This window comes from Euprymna scolopes, chromosome 36 (assembly GCF_053919585.1).
Source record: "Euprymna scolopes isolate OS-2025 chromosome 36, ASM5391958v1, whole genome shotgun sequence".
NCBI classification, from domain to species: domain Eukaryota; kingdom Metazoa; phylum Mollusca; class Cephalopoda; order Sepiida; family Sepiolidae; genus Euprymna; species Euprymna scolopes.
The window spans coordinates 35,822,500-35,845,771 of NC_136517.1; the positions used below are offsets into that span (position 1 = coordinate 35,822,500).

General features: G+C 36.2%; 1 protein-coding gene across 2 annotated transcripts in view; it reads right to left on the bottom strand.

Annotated features, from left to right (window-relative positions):
* Positions 1-13,949: 13,949 nt before the first annotated feature.
* The window catches only part of LOC145260409 (tRNA (guanosine(18)-2'-O)-methyltransferase TARBP1-like), a 126,054-nt gene continuing 116,731 nt past the window's right edge, over positions 13,950-23,272 (bottom strand). For both annotated transcript variants that reach the window (XM_080118388.1, XM_080118389.1), the window contains exons 23-26: positions 20,647-20,841; positions 19,422-19,546; positions 16,450-16,586; positions 13,950-14,285 (exon numbers count right to left, since the gene is read on the bottom strand). In XM_080118388.1, the coding sequence (XP_079974514.1) occupies positions 14,063-14,285; positions 16,450-16,586; positions 19,422-19,546; positions 20,647-20,841 (680 nt within the window). In that variant the 3' untranslated portion in view covers positions 13,950-14,062. The remainder of the gene's footprint in view (positions 14,286-16,449; positions 16,587-19,421; positions 19,547-20,646; positions 20,842-23,272) is intronic.

A 23,272-nucleotide genomic window follows, 5' to 3' on the forward strand; every position in this document is an offset into this window, starting at 1 on the left:
ACAAACTGCGGATATGCATTGACCCATACCACCTAAACAAGGCGATCAGGCGCAACCACTACCCAACACCGACTGTTGAGGAAATTGCAACTAAAATGAAGAAGGCCAGATTGTTTTCGGTTGTTGACGCTAAAGATGGCTTTCTTCAGGTTGTTTTAGATGAATCATCTTCCTACTTGACAACCTGCTGGACCCCATTTGGCAGAATACGATGGCTTCGAATGCCATTCGGAATCAGCTCAGCCCCCGAAGAATGGCAGCGACGACTCGACCACTGCCTTGAAGGACTTGAAAATACCCAAGTTATCGCAGATGACACCATAATCTACGGGTCTGGTGACAGTGATGCGGAAGCGGACTAAAGTCATGATGCTGCCTTTACAGCGCTCCTGGAAAGGTGCCGCAAAGTTGGAATAAAGCTGAATCCGGACAAGCTCACCTTTAAAAAATCTTCTGTTAGTTACATAGGACATATCTTCAGCGCACAAGGGCTAGCACCCGATCCAGACAAGGTCACGGCAGTATCAGAGATGCAACGCCCTACAGACATTCAAGGTTTTCAACGATTGCTGGGAGTTGTAAACTACCTTGCCAAGTTCTCGCCCCAAAACTCAGCACAGTATGTGAACCACTGCGACGCCTTCTTGACAAGGAATCTGTGTTTGACTGGCTACCACAACATGAAACAGCATTCACGCAGATCAAACAGCTTATCACCAAAGCCCCTGTTCTTCACTACTATGATGTGAGCAAGGAGGTCTCACTTGAATGTGACAGTTCAGAAGTTGGCCTTGGGGCAGTCTTAACACAAGATGGACACCCAATAGCATATGCATCCCGGGCACTCACAAAAACTGAGCGAAACTATGCCCAAATAGAGAAAGAGTGTCTTGCTATCGTTTTCGCAGCAGAACGATTTGAACAATACATCCTTGGCAAAGAGAAAGTCAAAGTACTCTCCGACCACAAACCCCTAGAGACAATATTGGCAAAACCCATTCATGTGAGCCCAAAGCGACTCCAGCGAATGCGATTAAGGCTCCAAAAATACTCTCTAGATGTGAGATACAAACCAGGACCCCAAATGTACATTAGTGACACACTATCTCGGGCATCACCACCTACTGCCCCAGCCACAATATAAGAGAACCTTACCATATTTCATCTGCAAGAACAGGAACTCGCAGAAGAGTTAGAAAACATCAATATGGAAGACGACCACTTTGTCACTGACCACCGCCTCTCACAGATACAAGAGGAAACTAACTGTGACGCAACATTAAGGACACTAATAGAAGTCACAAAAAACGGGTGGCCAGAGGACAAAAATGACAGCCCACTCAACATCAGGGAATACTGGCCATACCGCGACGAACTGTCCTCTGAAAATGGCCTGGCATATCGAGGCACACGCCTCATCATACCGACAAAACTTAGACCCTTTGTTCTCTGTTACATTTCGCATCATTACAGTTGTAACCGGATGGGCAAATAAAAAAGTGAGGTGAAGACAACCTGACAAAACCAAAGGCCGTGCTACACCTTATTTGGAACAAAAATAAGTTCCAAAGAGGTACTCCTGATCCAGCACCAACCCTGACGGTAGAGATAAGTCTCCGATTCCAGAGGCCCATGCGGAATTTGGGCATGTCTCCATAGGGCAAGCTTGCCTCCATACTCACCGCATTGATGCAATCGCAGACACTGGGGCACAGAAATGCTCTAGCAGACCAGAAATCCAAAAAATTCTTAAGTTTCCAGACAAATATCTAGTACTGACCAGTCACCGAATTCGGGGAATCACAGAAAACCTGCTAAACATAAAAGGCGTGATATTTGCTAAAATCATAGGAAAACACGTCAGATCATATATGTATCAAGAAATACATCAGATTTCTGCCTGTCCGAGTCATCCCTAAAAGACCTTGGTCTGGTACCAGAGAATTTTCCAGACCCAACTTCCAAGCAGAACGTGGCAACTAGCGACGACGAAAGGAACCATGTGGGTGCCCACAAAGAACTAATGTCCCACCTAAGCCGGACAATATTCCTTTTGCCCCTATGAAAGAAAACAGACCCCGATTGGAACAATAGATAAAGGAGCATTTTAAGTCCAGTGCATTCAATGCCCACATCAACAGCTGCAGGCGATGAAAGGAAAACCCATGGACATCACGTTCGTCATGGCCCAAACCCTCAGCTGTCCACACCCCAATCCCGGTATCACACCATTAGAAGAAGAGTTAAGGAAGACCTCGACCGAGACGTGGCATTGGACATCATAGGACCTGTACTAGTGGGTACACCTACAACGTGGTGCTCCAGAATGGTGGTTGCACGGAAAAAGGATGGGTCACCGAGGCGTATGGTAGACTTACAAAAGCTCAACGCCGCTACCCTACGAGAAAACCATCATACACCGTCTCCTTTCAACCAGGCACTGCTGGTGCCTACGAAAACTAGAAAAACCGTCTTGGATGCATGGAATGGCTATCATAGCCTAACCCTCTCCTCATCAGCAAGAGATGCAACTACCTTCATCATGGAATGAGGTAGATACCATTATCTTCAGGCACCACAGGGATTCCAAGTGTCAGGAGACGCATATACACACAGGTTTGACAATATCACTGTAGATATGCCCAGGAAAACAAGACGACACAATACTATGGGACGACTCTATTGAAACATCATTTTGCCATACTATGGAGTACATAAATAACTGCAGCAAAAATGCTATTGTATTCAACCCCCAGACATTTTACTTTGCAGAAAAAGAGGTGGAATTTGCCGGGTTCTTGATACAGAAGACGGGATAAAACCCACCAAAAAAATGACTGAAGCAATATAAAATTTTCCAACACCAAAAAATATAACTGACATAAGATGCTGATTTGAAATAGCAAACCAGGTAGCCTACGATTTTTCTCAGGCCAAAATAATGGCCCCATTCTGGAAGCTGCTGAAGACAAAAAATCGAAAGTTCTACTGGGACAGCACACTCGATCGAATCTTCGAAGAATCAAAAAGAAGGATCACAGAAGACATCGAGAACGGTGTAAGAACCTTCGAAGTGAAAAGTGAACAGACCAACTTGTTTGTCGATGGACTTCAGTATAACAGGCTTGGGATATTTTCTTTTCCAGAAGCACTGCAACTGTGCAACCGAAGCCGGACAGAAGTGTGGTGAGGACCACTGGAGATTAATCCTGGCCGGCTCCCGATTTACTAATGACGCAGAGTCCCAATATGCACCAGTTGAAGGAGAGGCATTGGTATTAGTTTACGGACTGGAAGCATGCCACATGTTCGTTTTAGGATGCCCAGAGCTGTTAGTCACTGTAAACCATAAGCCCTTTGTGAAGATCTTCTCGGACAAAGCCCTGGAGGACATAAAGTACCCAACACTGTTCAACTTCAAGGAACGGTCCTTGATGTACAAATTTTGAATAAAGCATCTCCCTGACTCAATGCAGCACCATACTGTACATCGAGATGCCCAGTAACGTTAAGCCAGGAGGAAGCAAACAAAAAAGATATCGCACAAACCATGGATAGTGCCATAAGAGCATCATTTAATTCCACCTATGAGCAGGACCCCAAATTAAGGACAATAACATGGAACAGGATTGTGGCAGTAGTTGCTACTGACAAGGAATATCGTACCCTCGCCAAATTCATAAGAAATGATTTCCCTAAATCTCGGCACGAACTGCCAGAGACAATTTGCCAGTTTTGGCATATAAAAGAAGAGTTATATTGCTTGGAAGGGGTAACGATAATGGAAAATAAAATCCTCATACCCAGAAAACTATGTGCGGAGGTACTGGAATCGCTCCGGTGTCAATGGAATGTTGGCAAACGCCAGACAATGGCTGTTTTGGCCAGGACTGGATGCGAGCATTCTTCAGACTCAGGCCCAGTGCAAAGTATACAATGCAATGGCTCCGCCACAACCTAGGGAATCCCTAATGTCGCAATCGAACCCTGAGTTCCCATTTCAGAAGATGGTGATGGACTTTTTCGATTTACGAGGAAAGAACTACCTAGTATATGCAGACAGATACACCAGATGGGTAGAAGTCACTCTGATGTCGTCTGGGAATTCCAAGGCCACATGTGACATCCTACGAAACTGGTTCTGCATGTATGGCATCCTGGAGGAACTGTCGACCGATGGTGTACCACCATTTGACTCCAGTGAATATAACCGATTCCTAGATCAAGAAACGAACATCATCGGCATATTACCCTCGGGAGAGCAGAATTAGCTGTTAAAACGGCTAAAAGGATCCTTATTGATAGCACAGACAATTGTGGTCGCCTATACCATGACCGGGCAGCTAGGTCCCTCTGACTCATCGCAACACCCAGGTACAAGACCTACATATATCTTCAGCGATGATGCTCTACGGTTGCATGATAAAGGACCATTTCCCAGTGCTCCAGGACTGATATCGAATCCATAAATGCTGGAGAGAAATCAGTCATTATAGGGAAACAGCGATGGCAAAAAAAACACTTATGGAATGAAAGGGAATACAATCTAAAAAGTCACCCACTTCAGGAACAGAAAAATCAGGGAAAAGACGGGAAGGGTGGGGAAACACTGGGTAACTGGCAGTATAATGTATGCATTGATGGGAGTAACAAGGTAACCCGCCGCAATCGCAGATTCCTCCAAAGAATAAATCCCGTGGTAGATACCCCCTTGTCACTTGATACCTTAGGAGCCACCAGAAATGTTGGATACCATAGACAACCTAACAGAGCCCCAAGTACCGGACCAATGGTCCCCCATGTGTACGGATTAACACCAGCCAGAAACATTCAACACTCTGCAAAAACAGATGGAGGTGGATGACACAGCTTCCCCTGAGATGATGGAGGTTGAGGAAGACCAATCAGTGCGTGGTAGCAGAAGGGTGACGCGACTACTCAGGAAACTATCCCGACCGACATGGGCATCTCACAAAACTACTCCAGAGCCTCAAAACATTAGACCACAACGCGAGTATCTTGTGGTCTTAGAAGGGGGAGGGCATGTAGAGGTGGAATCGAACCCAAGACGCCCAGTTACAAGACCGGAGTGGTCTTGGCGTCACACCCCCATAGAAGTAGACACACCTGCTTACATGAAAGGTGAGAGCGGGCTACTTAAACAAGACATTCATGGCAACGAGTGTGTTTCCAAATATATGTCATCTTGCCGACACATTACACCCCGAAGAAGGGTTGTGGGAATATTATAACACCCTGGGGTGTAGTGCGTGGTTAGAAGCTGAAAAAATACTAGTGTTCGCATCTGTACCACTCTGGGATCAAGGAACCAAGTACAAGGTCTATCAAGTTATCATTCCACCCGTTCCCTATCCACTGGACACACCCAAGTTGGGGTTGGTAGCCAGTTACAGGATGGAGATGGAATCAGCAAAAAGCAGGAGAATGCCGGATCAATGGCCTTAGAATTTGCCGGTCACAGAGTCCATTATATGTAACTAGAGATCATGAGTTGTGTGTTGGGATTGTTCCAGGGAATAAGTGGGTGATAAATCGCGTCTGCAAGGTTGAGGTGGCAAGTGAGGGCCTTTTGCCACTGGCTGTAAGAGTAGTCGAAGGCACCTGGTTGGTATCCACGCAACAGAAGATGGAATTGTCCAAGGTATGCGGTAACACGGCTGCTAGGATAATTAAGGTGAATCCGCCTTTAACTATGGTAGAACTGGACAGGGGGTGTGAAGCCTGAGGAAAGGGTATAGGGTTACCTGCGTATTATCAAGTTGAGGAATGGTATTTATTAAAAGCACTTGAAGTAGAGTGGGCGAATGTCCAATTGAATAACCTTACTAACTTCTGGGATCCCCTGATCCGTCGATCACTGCCGCGTACCTGACTTAGGTTGCCATGGAATTTTGTTCTTAATTTCTTTTACATACTTATATGAATAAAATTTGTTACATATCATGAAAATATGTGTGTTGTTTATATATTTTCAGTTTGATACAACCAATCACCTCAAAGTGAAATAAATATAAAATGGTAGATTTTGTGGCCAACTTTTCCCACCCACCTCTATATGTTACGCACATTTTATGAAAGGCAGCTTCAAGTTATATAGACGTAACAAAAGACATTTTGTACAAGTACAAAAGATGGCTATATCACAATTAGAAGAAAGACAGAATGATAAAAGTGTTGCAGGTGGATGAGGTGGTTCTGGGCGGCAAAGATGATGCCAAAGGAAAGTCGGTCAGATCTTAGGCCAAGGCAGCGATCCTGGATCCAGGCGCGCCCGGGAATGACATCATCTTTGCAAGCCCAGACAGCCAACCGTCCTCTCCAGAACCACCTCTGCCACCTGAAACCACCTCTGTGATACAAGTTTTGTGTACACACGCTAATAGTGAAAAAGTAAATGTATCGTTCTGAAGTTCTTTTGCTGGAGCGTCATAAACAAAGTTTGACAGGATTGCTACTGCGTGTGAGCTGTTGAAATTCTGTTCATAGAAAGTAAAAAAAAAAAAATTGATGTTTTTTTTGTTTAAAAAAGCCATTGGAGATGCAATGGTGATGTCTGAGGAAGAGATTTTATGCCAACAGTTGAACAAAACTGATGTTTTCTTTGTTTTCTCAAATTGGAAATTTTTTTTTTTTTTATAATTATAACACAGAATATGACATAATGAGTAAAATTTTCAAATTTTTCATCGGACACTATTCTAGGGGGGGCTGCAAAAACATGAAGGAGATTCCTATCCGTAAGTTACTGGATACCCCAAGACAAATAGATGTGGATAAAGGTAGAGAAAACACCCCAAAGAATCACCCATATTGCTTATATTAGGAATAAGCATAGGCAACATAGGAATACTGGCCTGGTCTGGTGGCAAGAAGAGGGATTGCCAGACAGGAAACAATTGGATGTCGTTCAACGGAAGTAGCACGTCAAAGAGGGGAGATGCAAAATCTATGAAAAAATTGCCCCCTTATTTGCAAACTATTTAATGGAAACTCATCTGGAGGGGAGTATTGTAGGAATGCATTTATGACAAGCAGTGCAACTAGTAAAGGCTGTCAAACACACAGACACAAAATAGAAAGCGTGTGCAAGCGTATAACAGCAGTCTGTAATTATATATTTCTGCTACTGCTTATTTGACCTCACGACCCTATGATTGCACACGTGTTGGCGCATTTCCATGTGACCTTTTGTGACCTGCACCTTCTCTTTATTTACTCAACCTTTTTTTCAACCTAACTCGCAACATGACGCGACATATTTTCTCGGGCTCCTCAATGAACCATGCATTGCACTTTAAATATGAACCTGCTCACACAATATGAATACGCTAAAACAATATTACATTTTCCTATAACCTACACATAAAAACTATATATTGTTTGTGTGAAAATTTGATGAACTATAACCTCTATTTATACACACGTTCATAGAGGTCAACACATTCAGACTACATTTACATATCTTTACGTGTCTACCAAATTATGGTATAAAACGTATGAATCTACCCTTCTGTTTGTTTTAAATAAATAATGTTAATTTCGTATATATATTGGTATAATGGTTTTCCTTGTTACTAACTCATCGAACATGCTTTGTATGGCATCGCAACAATTGGTGACCTTTGATCTTGACTTACAAAAACTTTGCAATAAACATTTTCCATTCCTTATGCAGAGTATCAAACGCAAAAGAAAACATTTTCACACAAAATAACTTTGTATTCCCCTGTCTAACCATGCGTTGTAACCTTTAACCTATTTTTTGTCTGTTGTTGATTTTTTTTTTTTCAGTTCATGTCTGTTATGGAGACGTGTGAATGAGCTAATGTCCAAGCAAACGAAAATAAACAATGGAATCCTCGGGCTTGTGAACGATCTGGATCCATGATGTCAAATCGGTTATGGGTCAGACCAGGCAAACGAAAATAAACAATGGCGAACTGGGTTAAGAGGTCGAAGAAGAGAAAAGATAAACAAAGCAAAAACAGTCAAAGAGACGGACAGCTGAGTGACACAATTGTCACAGTTCGCGACCATTACTACTACTAAACCCCCGTTGCCGTCATTGTGTTGAAATATGTATATTAAATATATCGTAAAATAAACTAAGTCTGCTTTTATAAACAAAGTGTCTCGTATTCATCGATAAATGAATTAACTGTCCAAACAGACATATACGTAACAATGTGTGCACAGAAAAACACAAAAATACTACTAATAATAATAATATCCAAGTAATTACAAAAAAAAAAGTTTCATATATTTGTTTTTTTCCTCACAAAAAAATTCAGTGCAACTTAATATTGAGATTATTGTATATTATTTTGTTACCCCCCCGTCTTTTTTTTTTTTTTTTTTTTTTTGCATCACCATGACCGAAGATAAATCTGCTTCTAGTGCTATGGATGGCTTAGTTTCCTTCAGGATGCTAGCTTTCAATTCTTGAAAACCACACATATGGTTTTTTTTCAAACAGAGGCTATTTTTGCAGATAGAAATTATTACTATTACTTCCCCAGTCCAAAAGTATTTGATCGAGACATTATCTGAAGATATTGGTGAAGAAGTAGAGAACATTTTCAGAGCACCTCCTGCTGAGGATCCGTATAGGGCGCTTAAGCAAGCTATTCTGGAACGGACAAATGTTTCGAAAACAGTCATGTTAAAAAAACTTTTCAACGAGTTAACCCTTGGCGACCGAAAGTCTTCTCAGCTTTTGAGACAGATGTGAGGCCTGCTTGGTGCACGCACGATGGACAACAGCATACTACAACAGTTTTGGTTGGAGAAATTGCCTCCACAATTATCCCACATGCTGTCTATGTTCGTTGGGGATAAGGATCTGGTGCAATTGTGTTGCCGACAATTACCACTACATGTCAGCTGTAACCACCATCGCAAGCAAACCTACCGCAACAGCCTCCACATCCAATTTCAGCCTGGAATTATCAAAAATTGCTGCCTTGACCAAAACAATTCAGGCCCTTCCAGTGGACAGACAATCATGGTCCAACCAGAGGTGAAATTATAGAGACAGACGCTCATTGCAAATATGCAGATCTTCCTCACAAGCTACATGGTGCTACTATCACCGTCATTTCAGGGAGGATGCACGCGAATGTGAGCAACTCTAAACCTACAAGAAACTGGAACATTTAAACAGGTAAATTGGTGAGATTGTGCGACAAATTCCACTCCATCTCTCCAGCCATGTCACCTACTCTATATATCTGATACACTCTCTTGTCGAAAGTTCTCGTGGATAAGAGTCTGAATGTCGAAGGACAACAAATTTTCAATATGGATTAGACAGGCTTCATGACTGTGCAGAAGTTACCCAAAGTTATTGCTGCCAAAGGGGTAGAAGCAGGTTGGTCAAATGACAAGTAAAGAAAGGGGAGAGCTTGTTACTGTCTGCGGGATAGTGTCAGGAATAGGTTTATGCAGATAACAAAACATAGAATATTTGATTACATTTTTATAGTCTATGTAGACCAAGCGGGATTCATTAGCTGTGATATCAAAGAAGTCTGAGCTGATAATTTAAGGGCCGTGAGTTATTCTGAAAAGCGTAATCAAAGCTTCCCCACTCAATTAAACAAATATTTCATTAAAAGTTATCAATAAGAGCTAATGTTCATTTATTTTCCTTCTTGGATTGTACAACAATTTTTTGACATCTGACATGACTTGCTTTGCAGTCACTGAAGTTTTTTTTTTTTTTTTAAATTGTTACAAAGTTCTTATGTTTGGACTTGAATTTTTCTCTAAATTTTTTTTTTACTTGTTTCAAGAACTGATTGACGGTCTAACTGCAAGTTGAAAATGCCATTTTATTCTTATTTTTCAAATGTTTTCTATATATATTTTTTTTCATTTTCAAATTTATGCTAACCATTGATACAGTTTTCTAAACGCTTATCCCCTGAAGAAAGAAGCATATCATTGAAAATCCATGGATTAAGAAGTTTTCATTTTTATAATTCCTTGTTTGAATTTGATGGATCAATAAATATTGTAATTTATTCAATTTTATTTTCATCATCAATTTTCCCAATTTCTTCCTTTATAGTATCTTGATTGTAAAGAGAATACTTATATTTGTCTTTACAATCCTTTCTCTCTCTCTATCTCTATCTATCTATATATATATATATATATATATATATATATATATATATATATTTATATACTTTTATTATTTCAGCCTCAAGGATTTTTACTTAGATCATTACAAGTTGTTTCAATAGACAGGACAATTAAATGATCCTGTTGATCTCATCAGATGATTTGGCTTAGATTGTCTGATGAGATCGGCAGGATAATTTATTGTCCTGTCTATTGAAACAACTTTTAATGATTTTAGTAAAAATCCCCGAGGTTGAAATAATAAAAACATATTTATTGAAATAATAAAAACATATTTAGCTCTACTAACGTATTGAGCACTTTTTCCCCTGTTTTTTTTTTTTACAAAATATACCTCCTAATATATATATATATATATATATGAAAGAGAGAGAGATAAAGAATTGTAAAGATGAATATAAGTATTCTCTTGATCTCTATGATAATCTTCGTAACTGAGAAGAAACGGTAGAGTGTGTTACATGAACCATGTAAGTTATCTAAAATGGTGTTTTTATAAGTTTTTTAAAGTAAACATCTGAAGAGTTCATGACTAAATATGCAGCAATAACATAATTTCGTAGACTTGTTAGTTGCAATACGAAACAATATTGTAATGGATACCTTTTGAAAAGTAATAAATGACCAAATAAGAAAACTTGATATTTGGAACTTGGGAATTATTACACTATATATATATATATATATATATATATAAAAATAAATAATCATTATCTAAAAATAAAATAAGATCTAAAAATAAATTTCTGAAACAAAATAGCAAAATGAAAGAAATCCCTTTGATAAATAATATACCACCTTCAAAGTAGAGGAGGGAAAGAGCAGGAAAGGTAAATTAAAATTAGAATGCAAACTGCCCCCCCCCCAGCCCACGTACACATACAGTTAAAAGTTTAATAAGTTGATTTTTTGGTACTTGTGCATCTATTTTACTGTGCTGAAATAATACCATTATTATTTAGAAGGCCATTCTTAATATGAGGGGGGGGGTTACTATTCTGTACTTTCACCTAACAATTTGATAAACAAAAATGCTGTGAAAAATTGAATTTCACTTGAAAATACTATTAAAAAAATAGTGCGATAAAATAGATGTACAAGCACCAATTTTTTTTTTTTAAATTAAAATTTTGGTGCTTGTGCAGAGAGGTGATCTTTTAAACTAACGCATTTCAGGTGAAAAGATTATTATATACTTATGTATCTTGTTGAAATTAGTAGAAATTCCAAAAAATTATGAAAAATGATCCAGTGGAAAAATAATTATAAATAAAAATAAAAATTGTCAAGTTTAGTGATTTATAGAGTTTTATCACATATTTTAATCTTGGAGAGTTTGCAAGGTCCAAGGGAAGGTAACTGAAATTTATAATTTTGGTGCACGTAACGGTCAATTATTATAATGAAATTATAATAGTCAATTATTGGTAAAAGTATATTGTTAGATGGAGATATTTTAAAGATGTAAAAAGTTATGTTAAGTTGAAATATTTACATTTAATAGTTGTTAGGAATGGTAATTTGATGTTAATTTGACATATAGAGTTTAAGCTAACCATAATATAAGCAAATATGCATGACAAAAACCCAGCAAGGATCATTAGTCTATATACAGTGATGATGTAATATAAATATAGATTTTGAGATGCAGAGATAAGTTACGAGAGAGGTCAGTTCGATACGCAACACCTTAGCAGACGGATGGGGTTTTTATGACTGGACGCCCATGCGAGTCAGAAGGGATGTATTAGAAAAATGTAATCTCATACAAAGTGTGCCAACTCTGAAAAAGGACCCAGTAAGGAATAAACGATTATATCAAAATATAATTCCCATCTAAGCATTTTCACTTTTGGAGAGAAGCACCTTCAATTTCAGGTCGCATGGAAGGAAGATTTGAGGTGCTTTTGCTGGTGTTCACATCGACAATGATACCTACAAACTGTAAATTTTTGTATACACACATCAACCCCCAACACAGAATACACTAGACGAATCACGTATCAGAACGTTAACACTCATAAGTTAAAAGAGACTTATCGTAGAAACACACATCTGTTTTATATATATATATATATATATATATATATATATATATATATATATATTTGTTTGTTTACTGTTTTTTGGGGAAAGGATTCCAACAAAGTGCTTGATTACAAAGAAAAACTTTTTCGATATAAGAACTTAATATTTATTTATTTAATAGTACAGAAGTTCAATAAAACGTTGGTACCGTCGGTTTCAATGTTTTTCTGAATTTCTGTACTATTACATAAATATATATATATATATGGTATATATATATATATATATATATATATATATAACAGATGTGTGTTTCTATGATAAGTCTCTTTTAACTTATGAGTGTTAACGTTCTGATACGTGATTCGTCTAGTGTATTTTCTGTGTTGGGAGTTGATGTGTGTATATAAATAACATAACTGCATAACGAGCATATATATGTTTAACGAGCGTATATGTTTGTTTTGCATACATATATATATATACATATATATATATATATATATATATATATATATATATATATATATATGCAAAACAAGCATATATACGCTCGTTATGCAGCTACGTTGTTTATATACGTCCCCAGTATACTACATATAACCATTTGGTACCATTTTGAAACCCCTTTATATTACATATCTTCATTTTGATACCCTGCTATTCAACAGGGGTGATTAGTTTCTAATGCAATATTCTAGTAAATCGATCACCCATTTCATAACCACTGGACGTTTTGGGGCCAAATTTTGCGAATTAAATTTTTTAAAGCGGTTTAACGTTTTTCTGAATTTTGTTTTCTCCGATTATTTTATATACATATTTATGGTTATCTTCAAGTTTTATCACCCGACATTTACAAAGGTTTTACTCAGACAATTTTTTTTTTCTTTTAAAGTTGTATCACCCAACATTTACAATCTAAATGCAACAAATGTGTGCTAGAATACCAACTAAAGTGAAAAAAATATGGAATACAGACCCAAATATCCATAAAAATCAACTTTTTAAAGGTAAACCTTTTTTTTACATTTACAACACCTTCAGCAAATTTTATCAATTTTTTCTTTTGAATATTTATGAATAGACATGGCCTGCCCACATAAACATAACTTGTTCTGCGTAATTAATCTTTTGGATTGAGCATATTGTAAAGCTGAATCTATGAGGTAAACTCGAAGCCGAATTCTTAAAAAAAGGGCTAAAAAGGATTTTTTTAAAGGCCATACTGCTTAAATAAAAGGCTAAATTTGTGACCTTTGGCCAAAAACAGCGGTTCTAAAATGGGTGATCGATTTACTAGAACGTTAAATTAGAAACTGAGCACCTCCTACAAATATTTAGATATTGACTTAAAAAACTTTTTTTGGATAATTTGGTAGACTAATGTCCATTCAATAATAATTTGCTGAAAAAATTGAAAAAAAAAATGAAAACAAAAAAATACAGAGTGGATACTGCTACAATAATTTTGACTAAATAAATATGTATAGCCATTTAAAAAAAAAAAACTCTTAGAATGTAATTGTGGTTGATTTTTTATTTAAAATACTTCTAGAACATCATCTGTGGGATTATTTTCTTGCAGTTTTTGGAGTTTATACTACTTTCGACATGACACGTACATACGTACGTAATAAGGTGAAATGCGTTTTGTTTAAAAGATCACTAATCTACACAAGGACCAAAATTTTACATGAAAGTTTGCTGCTGAAGATGAAGATGAAAAATAAAATCAAGGAATCTGTGCGGACGGAATGTGTATATGTTTATCATTTTTTTTCTTTTAGTTAAAAAAGAAAAATTTTTCAAAGTAGACAGACTCTCTGTACGAACCAAACAAGAAATAAAAAGATTTCCGACATCATCGCGTCAGGTCGGGACTGCTGATGCTATTATCACTTGAGATTTTGAGGCTGCTGCGTTTCTTTGCCCCCTTGTCATTGTGCATCTGTCTGGTGTATTCCCACATGAGGAGAGCACCGCTGACGTGCACGTTCAAAGAACGGATAACCCCTTGCTGGGGGATTTCCACACACACATCCAGGAGAGAAATCAGGTTGGCTGGGATTCCTTCACGTTCGTTTCTAGAAAAGGGAAGAAAAAAAGAGACAAATACAAAACGTTTCGATGATGTAGGTGCAAACAAAAATCAATTATTGCCAAACAATGTAAAAAGCCGGTGACTCTACTCTTCAACTTCTAATGGAATTTTCCAATTTCTCCTCACTCTAGCCTAATGTGGAAAATTCCGTTCTTAGCATTATTTTTACACATTCACATCTAATCTATCTATGTTTACAAGAAATATACTGCATACTTGAGTTGACACACTGGTTTTCATTAGATCACCAAAGTTAATGTTCTTGACCCTGGTCAGCATCAGACGGGTGATTTTTTTCAGAAAACCAGGTGCCATAAGTGGCACGTAATAGTAACACAACTGCAAAATATCTCACCTGAGCGGGATACACATATGATTGGTTTGGTTTGGTTTGGTTTGGTTGTTTTACGGCATATCAACCCTTTTCAGGTTATTTAATGCCGAATCCAGCGATTTTGCAGAAAAAGTTTTTAATTTTAATAGAATATTTTTTTTTTTCAAGTCAGTTTCTATTTAACCCATAGTTGGGACCCTAACAGATACTACCACTCCGGATCAGAGTGAACCTGGGAGCAATGGCAATTAAAGGGTGGCTCCACACTCCCCAAAGCCCACAAGCTGGGGCCTCACCATCGGATATAGTTTAAGGTCATATCCAGGACCACACATATGATTGGGGAACGTTTGTAAATATATTTCCTAGAAACTTCCCCTTTTGAAGGAAGCGAACTGAGCCTTCTTCCTTTGAAGGAACTGAACCTACTCAGGGTGTGTGTTGTTTATATAACATTTTTGGACACTCACAAATCCATCTATAAATACCCATTCTGGGATTTCATTTTCGTCATCAATGTGTAACATAGTACACATGTTTTACAAATGCGTTAACATGTAGACACTTGTGACCACAACATGTTGTAGCAGAGTACGTCGCAAGGAACATAAGACAAATAATAACTTGACTCCTTTTTTTTGTAACAACAACATTTATTTCTGGATATTTCCCTGAAGAAAACATGATTGTGCTCCTCTCTGATCATTCACCTCCTGAAGTCGTTGTCTGTCTGTGCACACATTCTTTTTATAGTCTTTCTTTTTCACTACGGTGATGTACTTTGCACACGGCTTAGCATTTGCATATGCATGTCCGCACTCTGTTGCTACCATCCATTTTAGTGTTTATTTAGCGACAGGCAAGAGAGAAGATTAGAGGTAATAGTGAAATTAATGGAGATTTATCTCACACACTCGCCAAGCTGCAGACTGTTCAATTTCTATTTGGGTTAGTTTATATAGTATTTTTGGACACCCATATATTCACTGGTAAACACACATTCTTGAATTCTATTTTCGTTGTCAATGTAGTTCTGCCTTCTACAGGATGTGGTTTTCATCCATTTTAGTGTTTATCTAGCTACAGACAAAATCCCATCTGCAGATGATCTTTGCAAACCACCTTCGCATGTGTCTTTGTGTCAAATCACCAGCCAGATATTTAGTTTTCTGGGCAGTTATGTCTGTATGTCAATCAATCAAGTTTTATTTCTTCTGGCAAGGTGCGTATCTGTTCCTGCCAGACGATATTTCTGGTACACTAGAGTCAATATTCAATGATAAAGTATTATTTTTTTTACTCTTTTTCACCCCGAGCAAGATATATTGCCACTTGGACTTAAGCGGCTACTATTTAGGATCGTATCTAACAGAGGATTGTGGGGAGTTAAGCAGCAAGATGTCTGTTCACATTACATTTCAACTTCTGCAGGTTAGTATAGTCAGGGAAGCAGAAAACAGGGAGGAAATCCCAAAGTCTAGCAGTCCGAGGGAAGAAACTATTAGCTTGTCAGGTTAGATGCAAATATTTATGTTGAGGGGGCACAAGTGCTAAGAGTTCATCAGAGCACATTCCATTAAAGTATTTGTAGAACAGGAACAGGGATAGAGCTTGGCGCAACAATACTCCATGCGTGGGCGCATTGTGGCTTTGTAAAGATAGAGGATAATCTCTAGTGTGATTAATTTTCTAGCAAAATTATTTCCTCAACCTGAGGCACCGTTATAATTCTCAAATAAATATCACTAAATCAAATAATCCTTTCAAAAATCCTAAGTGAGAAGCAGAAAAAAAAAAATACCATTTCACTTACCCTAAAATGAGGACTGTTTTCTTTGGGAACTCATAGTCTGTCAAGCATCGGCTGTTAGCCGTTTGTTCAGCTCCGACCAAAGTGTAACCTTCACGTTGCTTTTCGATCAAAAAATTTCGAAGGTATTCACTTGGAACCTGAACAAATACGAAAATAATTAAAATATTTAAAAAAAAAACAAAACAAAACAAAAGACAACATTTTATAAATTTAATGAAGACAAAATTTCGCATTTTACTAATAGAGGTTTGGCATCAGTCTGATCCCTAAACTATTCGATTATTTCTATTAATTGTACAATGACTATTCTCTGACTAATCTATTATAATAAAGTCGTATTCCCGTCTTTGTTTGTTCAAAATATACCTCATCTATCACGCAATGTCATATATGTCATAGCAGATTATGTCATATATAAACATCATAGCAGAAACACTTGGCCTTCTTCAGGCCAAGATCACAGTGTAATATCTGTTCTGATGCTACACTTCACCTTTTCTGTCCTAGGTCATGACTGAAATAATTTTTATTTTTGTTCCTATCCAGAGTGCCCTTTTTTGGGGAGCTAGATTGTCCCCACATTAAAAACTGAACCAGTGTCTAACTCTGCCCTTGTGGAGAGGCGAGTAAGTAGGAACATCATAGCAGATTACGCCATATACAACATCATAGCAGATTGCATGAAAGAGTACATCATATAAGATAGCAGATAACATCACAAATGACGTCATAGCAGGTTATATCACATATGGCATCACATAAGATTACTTCATATTTGATATTATAACAGACTATGTCATATATGTCATCATAGCAGATTACATCACATATGACATCATAGCAAGTTACGACATATGTAGTCATAGCAGATTACATGGTAAATGCAGTTAAAGAAGATTAGTGATCATTACAAATTCATACACAATGTATCTGAATATTTATATTAAGGGTTTCTCTTATTTTATATGTTTACTTAAACGCATTACAAACAAACTTTACACAATAGTTTATAGTAATGATGTCATAGCTGATTATGTCACATATGACATCATAGCAGATTGCAGATTCCTTCATATATGATGTACGTTGTTTTGACCTGGCAACACCGGGTATCACATAAGTGATGAGGATTGATAATTTGGATTATTCAGACTATGATTGGTTGATAGTTTCACAACTTTTAGTCACTGTAATCGCATACCTTTCTTTTTTGTCAGATTTATAAAGGGAAACCTGGATGAGGGAATTGAGCATCAAAATGTTTGTTTACATTACATTTAAATCTCTGTATGTAGGACACAATCAAGGAAACATGGAGCAGGGAATAAATGTCAAAGGCAAGCAGTCAGAGAAAAAAAAGAACTATTAAGATAAAAAAATATTAAAATAATAAAATCCAAGATGAGAATAGTAATCTAAATACTGCAAATAATCCAACAGTAGGTTCTTTGATAAGACATTTTATATGCTGAGCCCTTCTGCTTGTGTGGTGTTATAACTTCTAAAATGCACTATTCAGGTTAGGCTCTATAAGAGTGTTAACTTCGGTCAAAACCAGACTGTTTCTTTTTTAACTGGATTTTTTTGCTTATCAATACTTATCAAAGCCATTTCGATACAAAATCTATCTTAGAACGCTCATAGACACATAAAGTACATTTGTGTGAAATTTTTAAAAAGAAATCGATCTAGCCGCATCAGAGCCCATAGGGAAAGAAAGAACTAACACATGCTCACACACAGGTAAAGTGCTTTTTATACATATAAGTAAATATAACCATGCCTTTTGTTTATTTTTTTAATAGCAAATAAGAATTTGATAAAAGAAGAAGAGTTATTTCCCTTAGCTGATTTTTTAAAAATGTCTTAATTCCCAAACTAGTAAAAGTCAAATACACCCTAAGATGGAGTATTGTTGCCACATCTGGGGAGGAACTGCTCAGAGTACTCTTTTCTGTCTTGAGAGTGGGCGAAATCTAGTGAGTGTTTTTTTTTTTACTCCATGACAGATGCTTGACTGATCTTTAATCTATGGTCTCCATAACACATTCTTAACTGTTTAAATGTTCTTGATTACTGATGATTTTGACGATCGTTTCTATAACTACGGTTATGACAATCAACCAACGAAAAGCTTTCGACATCATTATAAAAATATCGAATTTTGGATTCAATTCAGTTCGCTATCAAACCTCTGTCTTGAAACAACTGAATCGTGACTGCATTGATTCTTTGCCACCATCTTTGTTACTAAGAATTACTCAACACTCGAAATCGTGACTACATTGATTCTTCGCCGCCATCTTTGTTACTAAGAATTACTCAACACTCGAGATCGTGACTGCATTGATTCTTCGCTGATTTGATTTACTGCCGCCATCTTTGTTGAACATTATGTCTCAACACTTAACATTAAAAAACACTAGCTAGAATCACTGTCAACAATTTCCCCTACTTTTAATCTGTGCCTAAAATTAAAAAAAAAATTCTATGAACAAGTTTTTTCCTAGAACTGCCTGTTCACGGACTAATACTGCTTCTCAGGTGAAATGGTGTGATCATTTTTAAGTCCAATGTAAGCAAGTTCTTATTGAGTCGATCTCTTAAATAATCAATTTCTACCGAATTTCTACTATTACAGATCATCATGGTGTTGTCTCATCGGTCAGTTGACACTCATTAACCTCTTGAGTGGCTTTTGAGCCTTGATAAATGGTGACCTCCAAGTAAAAAACAATATTTCTTTTTAATAATTTGTAATGAATTATGTTAGTTTATTGCTAATAACATGGTACAACAATAACAAATAAAAATTGGCTAGTTAGGATGAAAATTTGATTTCTCAGCTTAAATGCTATTTTGGTCCAACTGTTAAGATCTGGACAACATAATTTTACATATTAGATTTGGGTTATCCGTAAATATGAAAGTCTGATGACTTTTATAAATGAATGTTTATCCAGTATACTTACCTCTTTGATTGGGATCCATTTTTCTGCCGTGACACTCAGTGATGAAAAGTTTTTATCCACAAGATGCCTCATGCTACCTATCACATACTCAGTGACACCAAATATCTCGCTTGTCCGACACAAACCTACAAGCAGACAAGATAAATGCAAAATTTTACTTGTGAATTAATGCAAAGGAATTTCATTCATTTGTTTTATTATTATTATTATTATTGATTAAAATTTATCTTGTACACTTGCTATTATTTCCTATTTCAGGCTTCAACAAATTAATTAACCAAGTGCTAGGTTTATTGTTAAAATCGCCTCTGTGGTCCTTTAGTAAGATGTATGCTCCCTTAGGTTTTAATTTATTAACTTTATTGCTAATTTTAAGTTTACTGGTAATTTGTTTACTTTCTGTATTAATTATATTAATTTAGTGGCAACATTCTGTAATAACAATGAACTAACCTATTATCTTTCTCTCCCTCTCTCTCTCTCTATATATATATATATTAGTGTTGGGACGATTAATCAGAAAAATGGGAGCTTTTGAGAGTATTGGAATCGGTATCAGAAAAATGTGTGCTTATTCTCCAATGCCAAAAACAATTCTTTTGTCTTTTAAAATAAAATCTTCTACTGTTGGTAGTATTGTTAAAAAAATAAATATTTATTTATTTTAAACAACCAGTAAAGCTAAAAATCTATAGATCATCCACCTACAATTTTGTTTTTACATTTGAGAAAATATCTGCAGATTTAACATGTTTTTATGGTAATTAAGGAAAAAAAATAACAATTTTATAGTAAAATATTTAGAGATTTATAAAGAATTGGAATCGGGAAAAATATTGGAATCATCCCATTACAAATATATATATATATATATATATATATATATATATATACATGGCTTAATTGCTCTGACACACCGGTTCTCATTAGATCATCAGTTAAGCAACGCTGAATCTGGATAGTATCAGATGGATGATCATTTGGAAATACCAGGTGCTGTATGTGGAAAGATGTCAACAATTCCCTGTAGTATTGCAAAAACCTAATATTGTTATCTTTCCTAACTAGGATGTATATAGGAAACTGGGGACCGCTTAGAAACTTTCTCCTATAGAGGCAAGCTGGCTCAACCCACCTAGGATGAATGCTTTGTAATGTTTCTCTGGTCTCTCAGACACATACGATTTTCCAACAATGGTTATTGTTTAATCATTTTCTTATTTACCTCCTAAGTTTGGAACCTTGCTAATCAAAGATGTGACCAGAATGAGCTGGCCAGAATTTGGTGTATTGTCGAGGTAATCATGTCGATATTCATCAGCAGCTGGATCAGGGGTCATCAATCTCCACGGCATTATCTTTTTTTGGACATCGGTACCATCATTTTTGGATTCTTCATCTCCTTCGGATAGAAGTGAACCTGTCAGTTTAAAAAAGAAAAACTTACTTTTTAAAGACATTTATATATATATATATATATATATATCCAAACGAACTAAAATTGAATTGTGAACATAGAGGACAACAGGCTACATTTCTGGATTTAGATATAAAAATTGAGGATGGGATTTTTCTTTATAAAATATTTGATAAAAGAAACGCATTCCCCTTTAAAATAGTACATATGCCCCATAAGGATCGCACCTGCCCTGTTTTTGTGTTTTATGGAACCATTATGTCAGAGTTTTTGAGAATAGCTCGCGTTACTCTAAAATTAACAGATTTTATACCACCAGTTTCTAGCTTAGTAATAAGGATGATAAAACAAGGTGGGGATAAAAATAAAATATTTAAACAGTTAAATAAAGCATTTGTTCGCTATCCTGATGCTTTTGAATCGTTTAAAGATAAACCAGACTATATTAATAAAGGAAATCCAAAACTATATTAGCAATGTATAAAATGTATTTATAATTACATATAAAAAAATTTATAAACAAAAAAAAATAAATGTATATATGTAAAAATAAAATATTTTTAACCTTTATATATCTAATTTTAAATAAATAAGAATGTAAATATAAAAACTACTAATTATAGTGGGGGTGATAAGTAGTTAAATGGATTAATCCAAAGCTTATAAATACAAGACTGAAAAATTAAATGTATCCATTTTAAATGTGGAAATTGATGAATCGCACAGGTAAGAAATTCATTTTTATACTATGAAAAGGTTAGTAATTGCAATTAAGAATAGGAAATTGGATAAAAAAATTTTTGTAACGTGTCTTCTTCCTAAGATTAAGGGTGGTGGTGTTTGATCAACACTGCTGGGGAGCCATGAAGTAATATACTGTTTTGTTTTTAAATCCCCGAAACAGTGTTTCATGGTAAACAACTGATGATCCCTTAAAAAATAAAAAATAAAAAAAATTGGTATTATAGTAAATTCGAGAGAGTTGATGCAGTGATTGCAGGTGATTAAATGACTTACTGACTAAGTGTTTTTTTTTAACGAATGATAAAAAGTAATTTTTTGTGTAGTTTCAAATGTTAAAAAAACTTCAAAGACTATATATATATATATATATATATATTTTTTACTGTTTTTGGGGAAAAAATTCCAACAAAGTGCTCGTTTACAAAGAAAAACCTTTTTTCAATATAAGCGCTTAATATTTGTTTTTCTGACCGTCTGTACATTTAAATATATATATATATATATATATATATATATATATATTAATTTTATTTTTATTTTATTTATAATTTTCTGATATAATTTTTTTAGGATAATTAAAAACAATTAAAAAGATTAAAAAAATTTTTTTAATTTCATATTTTTTAATATTTTTAAATTTTATTTCTACTCTTTTTTCTTTTTGAAGGGAACAATATTGTTAGATATTAAAGATATATCAGCTAATTTGTATCATTTAGATTATTTAGCCTACTATTCTCTTCTTGAGTGTTATTCTCACAACGTTTTGGTCAATATAACCTCTGACCTTCTTCAGTTGTATATTGCTCCTATTTACTCCCCCCCCCCCCGCACAAGGTCGGCTTTTAATGTGGGGAAAAATCCAGCTCCCCAAAAGGAGGCACTTTGGATAGGAACAAAAATAATAATTGTCTGAGTCACAAAGGATTTCTCCTCCACTGACGGAGAAGAGAAAAGGTGAAGTGTAGCATCAGAACAGATACTACACTGTGATCTTTGCCCAAAGCTGTTGATCTTAGCCCGAAGCTGCATCTTGTTGAACTCTGGAATCTTTCTGTCGCACTTGGGATTCTGCACAGAATTTCAAATGGAACTATGTATTTAATCCATGGGGGTAGCATACTCTTATTTTATCAGTCATGACTAGGTAGAAGTTCCAAGTTATTTGCAAATGTATTTTGAGTGTCACTTGCACTTCAACCTCCAGAAAAGTCTAACTTACAAGAGAATTTTACCAAGTACTTTATAACTATGACACTGGGTCCTTGTGAGTCAATTTGAAATTCTGTGCAGATTTCTGAGTTTGACAAAATACACCTGAAGTAGGTTGGAAGTTACATTGCATGAAACGCTGTGTGAATAACACTCAAGATGAGAACAGTAATCCAAATAATAATACTTATCAATCCTTATCTAAAAAATTCAGAAACGTATGTCAACTATTACATATTAGTATTTTAAATTTGCAAGACAGACCTTAGCATGCAAACAGGGAACAAAGGTCAAACGAGGTCAGATAACGGGCCTTTAAAGACCGGGAGCTCGGTAAAGACTCAGCAGATAGCGGCGATCAAGCGGGCTTTGGTGTTGTGGAAGGTCATGTTAACAACATATGACCAAATGAAGTAGTCCAGCAGATTCAGATCAGAGGAGGAAGGGCCAGTAAGAGAAGGGTACAAAGACGTAGCAC